We start from the raw sequence: 19573 nt of genomic DNA on the forward strand, positions 1-19573 counted from the left end.
CCAAACTCTTCGTCCTTGTCTTAAAATCTCAATATTCTCTCATGGTTCTTCTACATATTGTACATTACCCATCATTCAACTACTGTTTACCCTATATTTCGAACGTCTTGCATCACTTTATACTGTCGAACCCTTTAACCAACCGACAAATCCAATAAAGGTGTCTTGATTTTTCTTGAGTCTTGCTTCCATCATTAGTCGCAACGTTAGAAGTGACTGTCTGCTGTCTTTACTCTTCCTAAAGCCAAACTAATCTTCATCTAACAGATCCTCAGTTTTCTCTTCCATTCTTTTGTGTATTATACTTGTCATCAACTTGGATGCATGAGCTGTTAAGCTGATTGTACCATAATTCTTGCACTTGTGGGTTCTCTATCTTCGGTAGAGTTGGAGATATTTTTCCGAAAATCGGATGATATGTAGACAGTCTCATACATTTTACACACCAACGTGAATAGAAGTTTTGTTGACACAGCTTCCAATTATTTTAGAAATTATGATGGAATGGTATCGATTCCTTCTACCTTATCTGAATCTGAGTCTTACAAATCTCTTTTACACTCTGACTCCAACTCTTTATCTTCCCTATTGACTCCTGTTTCTTCTTCTACAACGTCATCAGACAAGTCCTCTCCATCGAAAAGGCCTTCAGCGGACTTTTTCCACCTATCCGCTTTCGCCTTTATATGCAACAGGGGAATTCACACTGCACTCTTAACATTATCGACCTTGCTTTTAATTTCAACGATGGTTGATTTGATTCTTCCACATGGGGAGTCAGTCCTGATAATCGTTTGCTTTCCAATTTCCTCACATTTTGCATGCAGTCGTTTACGGACCCAGGATTTTAATGTGTACACCTGTTTCCTCATGTATTTCTCCATCAACACTCGGGTCTTATTGTTTACATACATGACCCCGAATGTCATAAAGACTCCAAACTAATTAGCGTCAGCTTGTCAGATTCCAGAGACGGTTTGCAGCGGTTTGCATGTAGAACAGAGGAGTCGAAGAATGTGGTACGCTGGGGAGTCGAAAGCATGTCCTTTATCCTTAGGGAACATAACTCTCATGCTAGATGACCATGCGTGAGAAAGTTTCTTCTCAGTGATGATCCGCTTCAAAAGTAATGCAGGGAATATTTAAGCAGGCGTCTTCAGCTTCTTAGGCACTTCCGCAGGTACGTCATCTGGGTCAGTTGCTTTATTTTTGAGTAGACAGGGTCATGTATTGGAAACGGCTGAGTGATTGTGAAAATCTAAACCACTAGAGAGAAGTGTTATTGACAAAATGACGACCAGAAGTTTGAGACTTGATATGTGCAAGGTGATCGTGACTTCTGAAACAGGGACTCTGCAATGTGTAAGGGGTCCTAGGCCCTAACTATAAGTTTTGCTACAGCACAGGTCGACAGGACAAACAATCGATAGTGTGTGTCGAGTTGCGAGAGCGAGAGCGAGTGTTGAGTCAGTAGAGTGTGGTACGCGCTGCGGGCCGAGCCGGGTGGAGGTCTATTGTTGGAATGCAAGACCGTACCGACAAAGGGAGTGGCCATCGCCGTGGTTTAACCCCTTTGTGTTAGAAATATACGGGAAAGAGAAATGGTATAATTACTAGTGTGATTCAGTGATTTTTTTTGTGCCGATCTACATCTACATTCTACATTGATACTCCGCAAGCCACCCAACGGTGTGTGGCGGAGGGCACTTTACGTAATTTGTAATTACGCGTCTACCGCGCCGGCATCATTTGGATTACAGTGTTGGATTGCAGTGTTGGATTATAGTGTTGGATTACAATGATTGAAATTGCGTGTGACGGTAATGAATAACGAAAGGGCCTGTGCTGAGATTAGCCGTTATTAATTCTGTACGACGAAGGCAGTGGCTGTCTCCTTACTTTGTGTTTTTGTGAGAATATAGGTCGTTGATTAATGAAGCTGTGTTGTTGTTCTTCCTGCCACCAGACATTTCATTATTACAGCATTCGAGAAGGACAAAATGGAATGTAACAACTCCGTAGCAGTCCAATCCGATTGCCAGCCCCATTAGGTACACGGTCACATTAGTTATTATCTATTTGGGCTGCTATCAGATCCCGATCGAGCGGGATAAGTCAGTAAGATCAAACCGGAGTGTTACACCCTTGGCTCACTGTGAAAGGACAAGTGCAATTTTCGGACGAATCATAAAGAACAATAGGTAATATTATCTTATTTAACGTGATAAAAAAATTTTTTCCAATGTTGGATCGAGACAGAGCATAAACTTTCAAATAGCGACAAGAAACAATGCATTTTGAACAATACGAAGCAATAGCACCTTACGATTGTGACTAAACCTTTTCTTGCCATTTTAGATGAGAATAATAGTGTCGATAAACTGTGTTGTAATGTGCAAACGCGTAAATCCGCACGAAAAACTGTGAAAAGTGAACATTAAAGAAAGACACGTGTGAACATTACTATAGCAAAAAGAACTAAGAATTCGTCACGAAAGCTTTACAGAAGTGTTTAATAGTAATATTGTGACTGAAATTGTTTTTTGAATAGTGAAAATCGGACAGCTTCTTGTGGACCCATAAACTGTTATGTGGACGACAATTCGTGTAGCGACGCAATTGTTGAGTGACGTCACACAGACACGTGTAGCAGTTGCGCCAAAGAGCTTCAATCTGTGAGGTGATTTCACACGTCATCCCAACTACCTGTGCAAAGAGTAGTTCAAGCACAGACGCACTACACCAAGCGCCGTCCTGACATCTAGCAGCCGAACTACAAACTACGCCCGCCTGCAGCGCCACGGAGCGGCCGACGGAGAACTACGACGTCCAACCACAGCGAACAGCGCGACTTCACGCGGCTCCGGCGGCAGTACAGCGCCACGCCCACTTCCAAACGTCAAAACATCGCGACTAGTGGTAACGTCGGTTGGTGAGTGGAGACGACTGGTTGACATAACATTAAATTGCAATGTCCAGTTTTCGCGGCAAATAAACGTATGTAAACTGAATTGCGTGTTAGGAAAAGTGCCCAATTGCAGTAATTTCCGAAAAGTTTGCGAAAAATACTCTGAATTGAGCATACTTATTTATGCATACTGGACTGTCTAAATGATAATTATACAGATATGCTTATTGTCTTTGGGGGATTTTATATGTATAGATTTTATGAATGGTATGATTTATCTTATTTAAAACATTTTACATAAGCTGTGTATGTGAAAATTGATATTTGAAGTGATTAGGTTTTGAGAGTTGTTATGTTCGATGCTCCTGCATATTGTATCAATTTAGGGATTAATTGAAAAATACTTCAGGTACTGTTTGATTAGTTTCATGGTAATTAGGAGTGTTTTTGGGTTACTAGAGGTTATTCTATATTACCTACCTGTGCATTAAAAATAAACAAACATGTCTACTGAAGATAAGCAGGTTTATGAGGCAGTAATTGAAAGGAAAGGGATAGGACAGGAAGACAGAGATGATTCGGGAATCAGTGATTATGGAGTGTCATTAGATAGCCCATTAGCACATTAACTAGTTATCCCAAGACACCGGAACAAACGATGAGAAATAAGTCAGTTTCAGAGGATGCAGATAAGTGGTCGATGGGGGTAGACTTAATAAAAGAAGTTTTACGAGAAAGGGAAGAGATATTCCGCAAATTCAGAGAATCATTAAAGAAAGATTTACAAGAATTTAGAGAACCACTAAAGGAAAATTTACGAAAATCAGTAAAGGAATATGTTCAAGAGACTAGAAAATCATTAAAGGAATATTTTAGAGAAACAAGAGAAAGGAGGGAAATATTCTACAAATCACTAAAGGAAGATTTACAAGAAACTATAGTACAAGAGATCAAAACATCGTACACAAAGATGGAATGTAATCTGAAGAAGGAAATGCAGGAGTTACCAGAACGACTGAAGATGAACGTCGATGAGAGAGAGAGTAAGCTACAGGAGAATATAGACCAAGTCCAGGGAGACGTGGAAAAGGTAGAAGGGAAGCTGACAAAAAAGATAGAAGACGATATCGAAGAAACTAAAGCCGAATTGGGAGAAAGGATCACCGAAGTGGAAACAAATTGCTATCATGGAATCGCCGAGGTGACGCAGGTGCAGAAACAATGCAACGATGCCGTTAAGGGGATAGGAGATAGGCAAAACCAATTGGCTGTCAATCTGAGAAATGCTATAGCCACGCGACGAGAAGAGGATAATCATAGGGTTGCAATGGAAGGCGAGGCCTTCACTTGGGGAATCAAGAAGAAGGAAGGGACTAAGGTTCATGCAAAATCAAAGAAAATAAACTCTGAAATACATAAATTTAACCACGTTTATAAGGGACCATACAGGATTATAAAAATTGGTCATCCTAACACTGTGGAGTTGGAGTATGCACGGACAAAGAGAGTGCATGGTAAGGAACATGTGGAAAACATAAAAAGGTACTACTCACACGAGAACAGGGATAACCCAGATGAGGAAGAGGTACGAATTGAAGAAAGTCAGGTGTAGGGAGCTAGCAACTCTTTTGCTGGTATACCAAGTGGCGACTGGTACACTCCCAGCTGGGTGAGACTTTATTTCTAATTTCAAGTGTCACTCCTCTACCATCTTTCTCTATCCTTAGGTTAAGAAAATTAGTGTAGTAGTTAGGATTGGTAGTGGTCATCCAAGTAATTCAGTCAGGAACCATGTAGTAAATTTGTAGTAGTTGCTGTTGATGTAGAGTGTGAGATGTCAGAGAATCAATAACTTAAAAAAAGCTCAGTTCACTGTGAGTAAATAACCAAAATTAATAATGCCAGAAGGAATAAAATGAGAACCATATTAGAAAGCGAATGCTTACATAATGTCGTGGTAAGCTAATTGGTTAAACAAGAATTTGGGTAATCTTATAGAGTTGTTTTATGAGGCATGAAAAGGTCAAACTGTTGTAAGAGAATTGAAGTAATGTATCAGCTTGTAAGTAGATGAACATATAAAGAAACAAATACACAAGGAGATAGTTGTTCGGATAAATGATGTGAAATATGATGAATGGAGAGGCTAAGGAGCCTGAAGTAGTATTTTTATGTGGTTATTGCAGTGAATATGGAGAGTTGATGTAGGTTGAAGATATATATGCAGTTGAAGTTGCTGTTAAGTTGAGGGAGTTATGTGTAATGATGTATTTTGAGTATGAGAGGTTTGAAGTGTTGAAGTATAGGGAGGATTGATATAGGTTGAAGATATATATGGATTTGCAGTGAAGTTGGTGTTAAGTTATGTGTAATGAAGAGTATGGAGTATGAGATGTTTGAAATATTGAAGTATGTCATTTAGCACATGAGCAACATCTGTTTGCAAGTTATTTGTAGGTATACATGTTTATCTGAAGTATGCTGATAAAACAAGGTGTAACTAATGAATAATTAGTAATTCATGTATCCAATTAGCTGTCAGAGTTAATTATGGTTATACGTAGGTCAAGCTTTAGAAGCAGAATTCTGGCACTGAGTAATGAATGACAAATATCCATATAGTGGATTTAAATTAGTGTGAATATAACAGGAGATATTGTACCTCTCATCTAAGCTTTCTTGATAACAATTCACATATGGAAGTGATGTTTGGCAAAATGAAATGATCAGTAGTTTAAAATTTGTCATTGGGTGACCACATTAGTTGTAGTGTTGCAAATAATTATGTAAGACATGCTTAGCGGTACAATGTAGCATTTAAATTTATGGAATCTGTAATGAATAAGTTGTGAATTTCTTCCTTAACTTTATGTGTGTTGGCCAAGTGAGTTATAAATTAGAGTGATAGTAGTATGGAAGGCACAAACCCCGCTGAAAGGACGGCATACCAAAGGGGTAGCTGGCATTCAATGTATAAATGTCATATTTTGTCTCAATGTCAATTTGCTTGTGTTAAAGATTTAAATAAGCTGTGATTTTTTTCTTCCTTAACTTTTATATGCGTTGGGAAGGGAGTTATAAGTTAGTGTGGTAGTAGTATGGACGGCACGAACCCCGCTGAAAGGACGGCATACCAAAGGGGTAGCTGGCATTCAATGTATAAATGTCATATTTTGTCTCAATTTCAATTTGCTAGTGTTAAAGATTTAAATAAGTTGTGATTTTTTCTTCCTTAACTTTTATATGCGTTGGGAAGGGAGTTTTAAGTTAGTGTGGTAGTGGTATGGACGGCACGAACCCCACTGAAAGGACGGCATACCAAAGGGGTAGCTGGCATTCACCTAGTTGTTTTCTTGTCTTTGCTGTAGCAATATGTTGTGAATTTCTTCCTTAACTTTTATAAGTGTTGGCCAAGTGAATTATGAATTAGAGTGATAGTAGTATGGACGGCACGAACCCCGCTGAAAGGACGGCATACCAAAGGGGTAGCTGGCATTCAACTAGTTTCTTTTCTTGTGTTTGCTATAGCAAGTTATAACAGATATGTAGTTAATGACTCGTACGAACCTTTGAAAGTGAAAAGTTTTTGGAAATTTTTGATAAGATAAGTTTATAAAAAAATATTTACCATGCCATGTTAAGTAAGTAGGATTGATGTTGTGTGTTATTTGGACAATGCCATATTTTTGAGATGTAATAACTTTTTGTAGAATATTATTGTAGAGGCAGCCCACTACCGGAGTCAAGGATTTTCTTGGTGATTGTAATTTCATTACTTATTTGAACTGTGTGTTTTGTTCATATGTAGTGATGTCTAATTCCATAGCCGAATCTTTTACGCCTGTGGCTTCAAAGAAGTTTTCGAGGGCGGGGATGTAAGGGGTCCATAGGCCCTTACTATAAGTTTTGCGACAGCACAGGTCGACAGGACAAACAATCGATAGTGTGTGTCGAGTTGCGAGAGCGAGAGCGAGTGTTGAGTCAGTAGAGTGTGGTACGCGCTGCGGGCTGAGCCGGGTGGAGGTCTGTTGTTGGAATGCAAGACTGTACCGACAAAGGGAGTGGCCATCGCCGTGGTTTAACCCCTTTGTGTTAGAAATATACGGGAAAGTGAAAAGGTATAATTACTAGTGTGATTCAGTGATTTTTTTTGTGCCGATATTTGTAATTACGCGTCTACCGCGCCGGCATCATTTGGATTACAGTGTTGGATTGCAGTGTTGGATTATAGTGTTGGATTACAATGATTGAAATTGCGTGTGACGATAATGAATAACGAAAGGGCCTGTGCTGAGATTAGCCGTTATTAATTCTGTACGACGAAGGCAGTGGCTGTCTCCTTACTTTGTGTTTTTGTGAGAATATAGGTCGTTGATTAATGAAGCTGTGTTGTTGTTCTTCCTGCCACCAGACATTTCATTATTACAGCATTCGAGAAGGACAAAATGGAATGTAACAACTCCGTAGCAGTCCAATCCGATTGCCAGCCCCATTAGGTACACGGTCACATTAGTTATTATCTATTTGGGCTGCTATCAGATCCCGATCGAGCGGGATAAGTCAGTAAGATCAAACCAGAGTGTTACAAATGGAAGACCAGTGGACATAGCTTAAGAAACGTACTTCCGAACGTAAGTCGTATAGCTTACCTTCACTCATTGTGATGATGCCGTCATCTGGAAGTTGCAGGATCTCGAGTGTGGGCATAGTGATCACTGGTCCGTCCAGATGGCCGACTTTCATGCTGGCCAGTGACAGCTCCTTCATGCGGACGTCGCTGGATATGAATCTCGTTAAGAAGTCCAGTGAAATGGCGGAGAGCCGTCCCGACGAAGTCAGCTTCATGCCCGTCATCTCTCCTCCGAGCTCAGAGATGAAGCGCCGTTTGAAAAAGATCCAGAATTCGTCGCTGGGAAATTGTAGGTGAAAGGTCCCATGCTTGATCTCCTTCATGAACCTGACGCTCTTCACGCAGTCTGTCCCTCCTCTCTTCTTACTGGAAATGAGCTATAATTGGTTGGCAGTCACACACAGCGTGCGCAGAATGACTCTGGCCCGAAAAATATTTACAGTAACACTGACGAGGATTGACTCCTCATAATGAAAATCAAAGAAGATACAGGAAATGGCCACCGGTGGCGTCGATCCAGCGCTGAGCTCGATTTACCAAACTGTGAGAAACGAGGAGCAGCTCTACATAAACTATGGCAGCAAGAGCGTTTGCAATATTCTGCTGTAGCTCTTCCAGTGTGTGAGGATTATTTGAGTACAACTAGCACTTCAATTTTCTCCGCCGGTACAATAATAGTGAGAGAGCTGGTGATCAAGATGGTATAGCGTCCCCAGTGCTATATTACGAAAAGACTTAAAAAACAGTATTTATAAAGAAGAGATATTTAAAAATTCAATAATATATTTTTATCATGTAGTCGTAAAATAATAATTTCTCTATGTAAGTTTCGATTGCAAAGAAATAATTTATGACAAAATGATCCAAAGAGGTGACAAGATACGCTCTTTTGTCAATTTTGTAGTCGTCTTCACTTCTTCTCTTGTCTTGATTGCATGTAGGCGGATATCTTGTGAGTGCTGGCAAATGTAAGCATATTTGTATGAGTTAAACAGATAATATATTGATTTAATCTTGTTGTGCACTTTTAATTTGTAAGAGGTGATCCCGATTTCATGTCCGCCTTCCTTGAATTAACCTGCATTCAAGTAATTTACAGTTCAACAATCGTAGCGGCCGATGCAGCCAACGACGCCATTACGTGGCGATATTAACATATGAAAAATTTGCGGAAGCGAAATACCCGCCCGCTATTAATATAATATTAATTTTTCTTCACAGCCGCACGAAGTTGGAGAAATACGTAGCTTTAAGAATCTTATATTCAGTACCATAGCCGACAGCCAGACTCAGGACTCCGACTAAGAAAAAATCCTCTCGCGCGTGTGTGGGCCGCAATTGTAATTAATAGCTAAAGATCTTTTGCTTTAAAGTGAGCTGACTAGCCGAAGAAATTAATATGAAAAGTTTACTACATTGTTCAGCTTATATGCTCATGTTTTAAGATTCAGCGAGTCTAACATTCATTAACGTAACAAATAATTTGAAATTAATATTGTTAAAAAGGAGAACTTCAGGGAAGCATTTAATCGTAAATCAAAATTAAATGAAAAATCATTTTTAATTATGGCCCACCACGTAAGTCGGCAACAATCAAAAAATAACAATAACAATAATAATATATTAAATTACGACGGCCGACGGACGCGAGAATGGCTAGCTTATTGCACTACCTCCGCTGTTTGGCACAGAACACCTCATGCAGTCGTAACAAAGTTGTCAAGGATGTGTGTTTCCAGTTTGGAAAGTAGGAGACGAGGTACTGGCGGAAGTAAGGCTGAGGACGGGGCGTGAGTCGTGCTTGGGTAGCTTGGATGGTAGAGCTCTTGCCCGCGAAAGGCAAAGGTCCCGACTTCGAGTATCGGTCCGGCACACGGTTTTAACCTGCCAGGAAGATTCAGATGTGTGTTCTTATTCCGTCTTGTTGAAAATACAGAGATGATGGTTCAGCCTCTGTGAGATGATCCACGCTTGCAGTAAACAGTTTGGTGAAAGAATCGCGCTCACGAGACTCGGCACTCTACACAAATCTTGAGATAAGGCAACGGTTCTTCACGGATCTGACGGGGAATTTCTGATGCTTAGTGTGCGTGTTCTATGAGTTTACGTACCCTAACAAGCTGTGCTAGAGTTCATCTCAAGAAATAAGAAAAATTAGTATTCAGAATTCCTGATTCCAGTTCACACCGAAACCACCTTTGACATGACATTCTGTTGATTCCCACTTGCAAAGAGGGCGCTGAAATTTCGTCGTAGTTTGTTCCACAGTTTCCTTCCCTCGAACAGTGTTTTTTGGTGTCCTAATTCTTTTCGAATGGTTATGATTTTGTCCACTATAGAGATCGTTTCGCTTCGTTTTGTCACTAAGACTTGCATTGCAGCGTTTTCAGGAGGTTTTGCAAGAAAATCTCGTCTTAAACTCTTACCAAAACAGTTCTGCACACGTTTTCCAAAAATGATACTCGGCCCTGAAGACGCTCTGTTTTATAATGAGCACTATTTTATGTTGTAGTCAGCTGGTCACTAAACACGTCTGCTCCTGTCACTCCCTCAGACCTGGTGATACAACGCAGTACTCACGACAGAGCTTGCGGAATATGCACATGTGTAGACACGTGACAGCTACCGGCTGGTGCAGTAGAAATCATGGTTCCACGATTCTCCGTGTTGGGTAATTATCCTGTTCATTAACAAGTTCCAAACGTGCGTCAAAAAAATGGTTCAAATGGCTCTGAGCACTATGGGACTCAACTGCTGACGTCATTAGTCCCCTAGAACTTAGAACTAGTTAAACCTAACTAACCTAAGGACATCACAAACATCCATGCCCGAGGCAGGATTCGAACCTGCGACCGTAGAGGTCTCGCGGTTCCAGACTGCAGCGCCAGAACCGCGCGGCCACTTCGGCCGGCAAACAAACGTGCGTCAGTCTTATCAATATTTTCCGGACCAGTTTTATTTGCCGAACCAGCGCAATGAAACCTATTGACGTTAAGGTCTTACCTTGCCAACAAATCAGCAACGTAGTCTATGATAAGCTTGTCGTTGCATGTGGAATAGCAGTTATATGTTTGTACACCTACTTTCCAGCCTTAATTTGAGGAAGAAATTTCTGAGGATGTACGTCTGGAGTACAGCATTGTATGGTAGTGAAACATGGACTGTGGGAAAACCGGAACAGAAGAGAATCGAAGCATTTGAGATGTGGTGCTATAGACGAATGTTGAAAATTAGGTGGACTGATAAAGTAAGGAATGAGGAGGTTCTACGCAGAATTGGAGAGGAAAGGAATATGTGGAAAACACTGATAAGGAGAAGGGACAGGATGATAGGACATCTGCTAAGACATGAGGGAATGCCTTCCATGGTACTAGAGGGAGCTGTAGAGGGCAAAAACTGTAGAGGAAGACAGAGATTGGAATACGTCAAGCAAATAATTGAGGACGTATGTTGCAAGTGCTACTCTGAGATGAAGAAGTTAGCACAGGAAAGGAATTCGTGGTGGGCCGCATTAAACCAGTCAGTAGACTGATGACCAAAAAAAAAAAAAAAAAGACACCTACTTTAAGGAATATTACGCTATACTGATTTCCCTTTGAGGTGCTGTGTGAACGGTATTCACTCATTGCACAAACACGAAATTTTTTTCAGAACTCCCAGCGCTTCCTCACGATCAACCAACGACGATACTTTGCTGTATACTAAATTATCGTCACAGAACATTGGCATTGTGCTGATAGATCGGTTATGTATAATTAAAACATTAGAGGTGCTATTATACTTCCTTGGGGCATACCTGATGTTACTTTCTTCTCAAGTGAACCAATATAGCCTGCTCTGTCCAGTTAGTGAAACGTTCAACTAATAACTCGATTATCCGCCAAGATATTCTTTATGATCTTATATTGGTTATCAGTCTACGATACTGCACGGTAACATCTTTCGGATATCTTAGACGATATCTTCCAAGGCAGTGTGAATGTAAAACAGGCAAACTGTGCGTCGCACCTTTGATTTCTTCGTCTGAAGGCGTGGTGAATCTTTACAGAAGTTACTGTTCATTCAGGAACTTCTTAATGTTCGAGTTTCAAATATTCTGAATTATTCTGCGCAAGGTGGGTGTAAACGATGTTGGTATGTGATGGATCTCCCCCTTTACCCTTTCGTATAAACAGGATGATTCCAGTATCGCGTGACCACACGCAGCGCGAGACATTATCGCAATGGTAGACCACAACGTTGTCATCACAGATTAACTACGAACTTTGTACACCCTTAGTAGATCATTAAAAGAACGTAATGTGCAAGTGGAAAGGGGCAATAATCTGATAATTCCGAGAAAATCACAAGAGAACTTGTAAGGTGGTCATGTCATTTGGTTTTTGTGTGTCATCGATGTGCGCATACAGAGAGACCAAGTTTCGTTACTGTTAAACAATCTTTGGTCTTGTCGCGGCACAGTCTTTGCGTCTGCACAGTCTGATACATTCTTAGTCGAAATGTGTGGTAGGTGGTGGACATATTCAATAGGGCTGTGTTGACTTGTGGTGGTATCTGTTCTATGAAGAACGATTGATTGTAAAGGATAGGAAGAATGAGTGAGATGAATACATTAGAAAATGAAGAGAATGTGTACTTTGAATAAAGTTATTGTTTTTGAAGACAAGAAGTCTAGGGTAAGACTGCAGCTCTGTGCAGCTAGGAACGATTATTGTCAGCTAGTTAATTCGCTCAGAGCCGAGACAATGACCACCCACCTTGCCTGAGTAATGCATTAACATGTTAATTGATTAAGCTGTTTGGTTTTTACAGAAATTCTCTGTTCACATTTTTAAATTATCGTTCACCTTGTTAAGCATAGTATTGATCCGGCCAATACTATTGGTGTAGATCAAGCGAAGCTTGACCCTTTATTGTTGAATACATACTTCATTCTAAAATCGTTATCTTGGAATATCATTTCATAGGGATGATTATTTCCCGACACCATTGTTTACCATTATACATTTTGATATGCAACGGTTTGGATATGTAGTTAGAAACAGAAATCTAGTTTCGCAGCTGCCTTCTTGGTGTTTGCTGTTGTGCTTTCGAGAAATCTGCAATGATGTTGTCAACGGGCGAGGTAAGTGGAAATTTTAAGTTGGCCAGACAATTGTTTTACTTCAGTTGCGCATTTAATATGAAGACAAGTTGCATTCAGATCAGTTACAGTTCAATTCATATTAGGTTCTATTCAGTGAAAGTTTAGCATACGAGTATATGTTGGATAGCGATTTATGGGGGCATATAGATTTTGGTAATACCTAGATTTTATACAGTGGGAGGTAAAGTTGGGCTAAATTCCATACATGAGCAAAATATAGAGCAGAGATTACATGTCCATACACACCCGCCAGATTAGCCGATAGTGCTAACGCTCTGCTTCCTGGACTCAGGTAGGCGCGTCGACATCAGATAGAATCTGCCCGGCGAATTAACGACGGGGGCCGGTGTGCCGGCCAGCCTGGATGTGGTTTTTAGGCGGTTCTCCACATCCCCCTTGGTGAATATCGGGCTGGTCCCCACGTTCCATCTCATTTACAGGGCTCGCAAACATCTGAACACTTTCGCACTGCCGGCTGGTGTGGCTGAGCGGTTCTAGGCACTTCAGTCTGGAACGGCGCGACCGTTACGGTCGCAGGTTCGAATCCTGCCTCAGGCATGGATGTGTGTGATGTCTTAGGTTAGTTAGGTTTAAGTAGTTCTTAGTTCTATGGGATTGATGACCTCAGATGTTAAGTCCCATTGTTCTCAGAACCATTTGACCATTTGAACTTTCGCACTTTTCCATGGATTACATTAGTCACAGACAGTTAGGGCACACTAATTCCTTCCCGGGGGGTACGGGGTCGCAGCATCTGGCCACCCCTTCAACTAACATTGCCACATCCGCTTAACCATGCTGACCCTATGTCTCCATGGGAAAACAGGCACAAGCAAAAGAAGAAAGAAAGAAAAGATTACGTGTCCATACACAAACAAAATTTAGTGGGGAGACTACGTGTCTGTTATGTAATCGGTTTATTTGCGTGTAGGGGCTCGCTGTTAGAGTTGGTGATTGTCAAGTGACAGTCTGCTTTCGGCAGTGGTGAGGCGCGCACGCCTTGTTTGTGTTGTGCTGCACGCGAGCGAGAGCGCGTTTGTTTACTTCTGTGTAGCAGCTTGTTCGAGACTCCGAATTTATCGACCATCATGGCGTTTTCTTACTGCCAAGTAACAATTACATTAACTTTTCCTTTGGATCACGAAAGACCTAAGGCGTATTAAGTAGAACGTTTTATATGGGATGAAATGCGTCTCCCGCCACAAGATGTTCTCGGAACTCATTTTTTGCTCCGCAGTACTACTGTGTACCTAAAGCTGGTGAATGACGAGCTGTGCGCCGACTTTGGGCGGCGCCATGCTAACGATCTCAACCTCCGATACTCTGACCGACATATAGGGACTTTAGTGGTGATCATGCTGGTTTAGATCCACGATCGTTGCGGGTTTTCGAACACCCGTTTGAGGTACCGTCGGACGTTGTCGTGGCCGCCTTTAAACCTTACGGCAAGGTCGTCAGTCACGATACTGAAACGTGGAAGACATTCGAAACATACCGTGTCCTCAATGATGTCCCTCAGATAAAAATTTAACTACAGAAACACTTGCCTTCCTACGAGGTTATTGTGGGCTACAAGGCTGTCGTGAAGTAAGACGGCCAGCCTCGCACCTGTTCAAGTTGTGGCTATAAAGACCATGTCCAGTCTGAATGTCTTCTTATACAACAGCTCCTCCCCATAGCTCCGCACTATATCCATCTCCTCCTTTAACTCCATCTTTTCCTCCCCCTGTCTCGATCCATCTCTTCCTCCTCCCCCCCCCCCCGGTCTCGGTCCATCTTTTCTTCCTTCTTCTATCTCCACCCTATCACCCCTACACGTATAAGAGGATTCTAGTTCTTACTCCTCCCCCCCCCCCTTCCGAACCGCCCCCAGATAGTAATATGATTACCAAGTTTGGTTGAAATCCATCCAGCGGTACAGCAGAAGATTTTATCTGTGGGTTTTCCCATGTACACACATCAGATATTTCTCATTAATATAATAAATTTCGCACGTATTTGCACATTTGTTTCACCCGTATCTCTAACGAATTTTGCCCTTCAGTTTCATTTTCACGTATCACATTGTTTGTGATGTCATATCTCCTGCACTATGAATAGTAGAACGATAAGTTTGGAAGTATTTGTGGTAGTATATGTCAACCGTGCCTGGGAAATGTGTCGCGAGTAGGGTTAGTATTGAAGTCTGGTGGAGCAGTTTTACTCCATGAACAGCGAAAATGTTTGAAGCAATAAAATTTCTCTTTTTATCATTTTGTGAGAGTTGTCAGCGAAAAAACATTCATAATATTTTCTAATTCTGTGTAAAGTCCGTAGCAAGTCACGAAGTGATCTCGTTGTCAAATATGTTCAGACGCCGATGGGAGCCGTCGCTCCTCCTGCGGCGCCCACTGTGTTACCTCTGTCTTACGCGCCTGCGGAGGTGCTGCCTGCTGTGTTCCATCTGAATCAGTCGGTACCGGCGTCGACTCATCTCGACGACGCGATGGGAGTTTCGCCCGTCTCTCCAACACTCCTGCCGGAGGCAATACAAATGAACGAAGACCGTCAGCAGCCACAAGCTGTCTGTCCCGATCCCACGGTTGTTGATCATGGGGCTGTACAGACATCCGCTTTTGTGGCATCTGGCCACATGTCGGGGGATAGCCGCCCACTATCCGACACGGAACAGCATGTTAGGAAGCAATGATGGCCGCTGAAATGGAAGAGACAGTACCGTACCTATTCCGATGACTGCGTCCATCGGACGTGTCCACATGATGACGACCCTCCTACTTATGGTGCGCTGTCCTCAGACGCCCTGATGATTGTTTTAATGGCCAACCAAAGTCTACAAAGTTTGAAGTAAATCCGCGATCCCAGCGTCGTGCCCTCTCCATGTTAATAAATGTGAGTCAGGGAAGGAGCTGATCCCTCTGTGTAGCTCGCATCCGTGACCTAGCAACGGCGGCGGCGGCACGGTTGTCAGCGGGCTGGCGTCTCTCTGCGATATATATACAGGGTGGTCCATTGATCGCTACCGGGCCAAATATCTCACGAAATAAGCATAAACGAAAAAACTACAATGAACGAAACTCATCTAGCTTGAAGGAGGAAACCAGATGGCGCTATGGTTGGCCCGCTAGATGGCGCTGCCATAGGTCAATCGGATATCAACTGCGTTTTTTAAATAAGAACCCCCATTTTTTATTACATATTCGTGTAGTACGTAAAGAAATATGAATGTTTTACTTGGACCACTTTTTTCGCTTTGTGATAGATGGCGCTGTAATAGTCACAAACATATGGCTCACAATTTTAGACGAGCAGTTGGTAACAGGTACGTTCTGTATTAAAATACAGAACGTAGGTACGTTTGAACATTTTATTTCGGTTGTTCCAATGTGATACATGTACCTTTGTGAACTTATCATTTCTGAGAACGCATGCTGTTACAGCGTGATTACCTGTAAATACCAACTTAATGCAATAAATGCTCAAAATGATGTCCGTCAACCTAAATGAATTTGGCAATACGTGTAACGAAATTGCTCTCAACAGCGAGTAGTTCGCTTTCCGTAATGTTCGCACTTGAGCCGGCCGGTGTGGCCGTGCGGTTAAAGGCGCTTCAGTCTGGAACCGCGTGACCGCTACGGTCGCAGGTTCGAATCCTGCCTCGGGCATGGATGTGTGTGATGTCCTTAGGTTAGTTAGGTTTAAGTAGTTCTAAGTTCTAGGGGACTTATGACCACAGATGTTGAGTCCCATAGTGCTCAGAGCCATTTGAACCATTTGTTCGCACTTGCATTGACAATGCGCTGACGCATGTTGTCAGGCGTGGTCGGCTTATCACGATAGCAAATATTCTTCAACTTTCCCTACAGATAGAAATCCGGGGACGTCGGATCCGGTGAACGTGCGGGCCATGGTATGGTGCTTCGACGACCAATCCACCTGTCCTGAAATATGCTATTCAATACCGATTCATCCGCACACGAGCTATGTGCCGGACATCCAGCATGCTGGAAGTACATCGCCATTTTCTCATGCAGTGAAACATCTTGTAGTAATATCGGTAGAACATTACGTAGGAGACTGGCATATATTGCACCATTTAGATTGCCATCGATAAAATATGTCGCACTATGCATTAACCCGCCAAGGTCGCTGATGTTCCACTTGTCGCAGACATCGTTGATTTTCCGTTGCCCAATAATGCATATTGTGCCGGTTAACGTTGCTGCTGTGGGTGAATGACGCTTCGTCGCCAAATACAACGCGTGCAAAAAATCTGTCATCGTCCCATGTGTGTGTGTGTGTGTGTGTGTGTGTGTGTGTGTGTGTGGGTGGGTGGGTGGGTGGGTGGGTGGGGATGGGGGCGTGGGGGGAGGGGGCTATCGATGTAGAAGTTCGGCATTGCCTTATGACTGAGAGGAAATGCAGTTTGCATGGGTCCTAGTACAATGGTGAACTAAGAGGACGCGCCAAGAGGATTTGAAAAAACAAATCTACTTGGTCGAAGTAAGCTTTAAAAATGTGTACATCTGCTAGACAGTTGTTGTAATTGGTGCCGCCCAACTAATACGTCGCCGTAGGAGCTTCGCAGAAAGTAAGACGGAACTACTTCAGACATCGAGCTCTTTAAAACACTAGCCAATGTCCAACAAGAGTTTTCTTTGAAGAATGCAGTAATTGTGTGAAGCTAAATCATAATTTTTCTACCGCGAATCGTTGTCCATTCCCTTTTATTTTCAGTTCCGAGAATCTCATTCTGAATGAAAAATGTAACCAGGTCCTGATTGTGTCAAAGTAAAGTTAAATTTTCTTTTAAATGGAAGGTTCATCTCTTGTTGATTAACCAAAGACATTATGAAACATTTGTACTGCAATAAACCTTAACCAATTTTTAAACAAATATTTAATACCGGCCGAAACTACTGAATCTGGCAAAGGATTGTGAATTTTAATTTTTGATCTCCTCTACTGAATACTTATTTGTGTTTCGGAAAATTTGTGTACCGGTGCCGACACCTTGACTATCACACTTCAGCGTTGTCTTGGTACTTTTATGTTATTTTGTCTTCAAATGGTTCAAATGGCTCTGAGCACTATGGGACTCAACTGCTGAGGTCATAAGTCCCATAGAACTTAGAACTACTTACACCTAACTAACCTAAGGACATCACACACATCCATGCCCGAGGCAGGATTCGAACCTGGGACCGTAGCGGTCGCGCGGTTCCAGACTGTAGCGCCCAGAACCGCTCGGCCACTCCGGCCGGCTTATTTTGTATTCATTCGTATTTAATTGTTACATTCTCGACAGTGAATGATAGTAAAATGTAAGGTCTGATTAATCAAAGCTAGATTACCGTGAGGTTACATAAGTAATTATTACCGCTCCGTGAACTGTAATCATTCATTCTATTTTGATTTTCTCTATATGTTGTTTAGAGAATTCTTAAGTATGAAATGTACTTACACTTGGATATGAATAACCGATCTGATTCTCTGATCACTTGCCTAAACAAATTGGCTCTCATCTGAGTAACGACCATTCTCGCGTATATGCGTATTACTGTTGCGGTAGCTTAAACCCCGTCAAATGGAAATGGATTAAGGAAAAAAAATATGCACTCTAGCACTGGAAATCTTATGGTTTTGGTTGATTTTCATTTTGTGATTCATAATAAATGAACTGATCATTCAAAATTGATCTACGTTTATTCTTAAGTACAATTGCATTCAGTCGTTACTAGGGCAGTGTATCCACTAGTATTATTGGTAGGCTGTACGCTTTTCCACATTACTGCGTGTTTTTTCTTCGGTATCGATGCCTCACCGATAACTTATGTAAACATAATCATAGTCGATAGCGAAGTGTGATTAGTTAATGAGAATTGTGTAGCCTTTGTAGCAAGTGGTGTTAAATTATATTTGAAAATTGAAAACTAAAATGAATTTATGCAAAGTAACGTACCTGGCAGCATCGTTGCAGTCGGGATGAACGGTGACAGTAGCTGCTGGAATTTTCTTTTTGAATTCGAGTCTGATGTAGCTACCATCCTTGACAAAGTACAGGAAGTTAATGAAGTTCTGAGGAAGATCGCCTACTGTGTGTCTCTCGTAAAAGCTGTCGTTCCTGAAGCAAGAAAAATGAACACTAGACATTTAACTGTTCGAGCACTTTCAATAGCAGATTCACAAAGACTGGGACAAAAAAGTAAGAAAGTTATACACTAAAGATAGAAACTCAAACGAATACCTTCGCGAAACTCTGTGACACCAGTTTTCATTTAAAGAGAACAAACACACTGCGTCCTATGCATCAAACGCTCTCACAGGCCGTCTGAACATCTGCTGTTGCTGCACGAGTCTTTCATCGTAATACTCTCTTCCTCCCTCCCTTTGATTCTCTTTCTCTCTCTCTCTCTCTCTCTCTCTCTCCCTCCCTCTCTGTCTGTCTGTCTGTCTCCCTCTCTCTCTCTCTCTCTCTATCATCTTGCTCCCTCCCTCCACCCCTCTCTGTTTCCCACCTCTTACTGTCTTCTCCATCTCTCTCTCTCTCTCTTTCTCTCTGTCTCTCTCTCTCTTTCTCTCTCTCTCCTTCCCACCACCTTCTCTCTCTAAAATAATTTGACATCATTTATGTATACACTTGACACTTCCCACAAGCCGTGGTGTGAGCAACAAGAAAAATGCATTTTAAAGAAACAATAGTTTTGATTTGTTGGACAGGCTTTTCAGGAATCTGTAAACTTTGCACCTTAAGTGAGTTTCGTAACATATTCAAAGAAATAGTTCTTACAACACTATCCTGACTACATAGTGTAAGCGATGTCTAGCTGTGGAAGATCAGCTACTAAACATGGTACAAACACACCATCTATGTAGACTGTCACAAAAGAGG

At 41.8% G+C, this 19573-nt stretch overlaps 1 protein-coding gene across 2 annotated transcripts in view; it reads right to left on the reverse strand.

The window, feature by feature from the left end:
- The window catches only part of LOC126419051 (toll-like receptor 2), a 132078-nt gene that overhangs the window by 90071 nt on the left and 22434 nt on the right, over positions 1-19573 (reverse strand). For both annotated transcript variants that reach the window (XM_050086126.1, XM_050086135.1), the window contains exons 3-4: positions 18644-18805; positions 7558-7904 (exon numbers count right to left, since the gene is read on the reverse strand). In XM_050086126.1, coding sequence (XP_049942083.1) covers positions 7558-7904; positions 18644-18805 — 509 coding nt within the window. The remainder of the gene's footprint in view (positions 1-7557; positions 7905-18643; positions 18806-19573) is intronic.

Source organism: Schistocerca serialis, chromosome 1 (assembly GCF_023864345.2).
Source record: "Schistocerca serialis cubense isolate TAMUIC-IGC-003099 chromosome 1, iqSchSeri2.2, whole genome shotgun sequence".
In the NCBI taxonomy this organism is placed as follows: Eukaryota; Metazoa; Arthropoda; class Insecta; order Orthoptera; family Acrididae; genus Schistocerca; species Schistocerca serialis.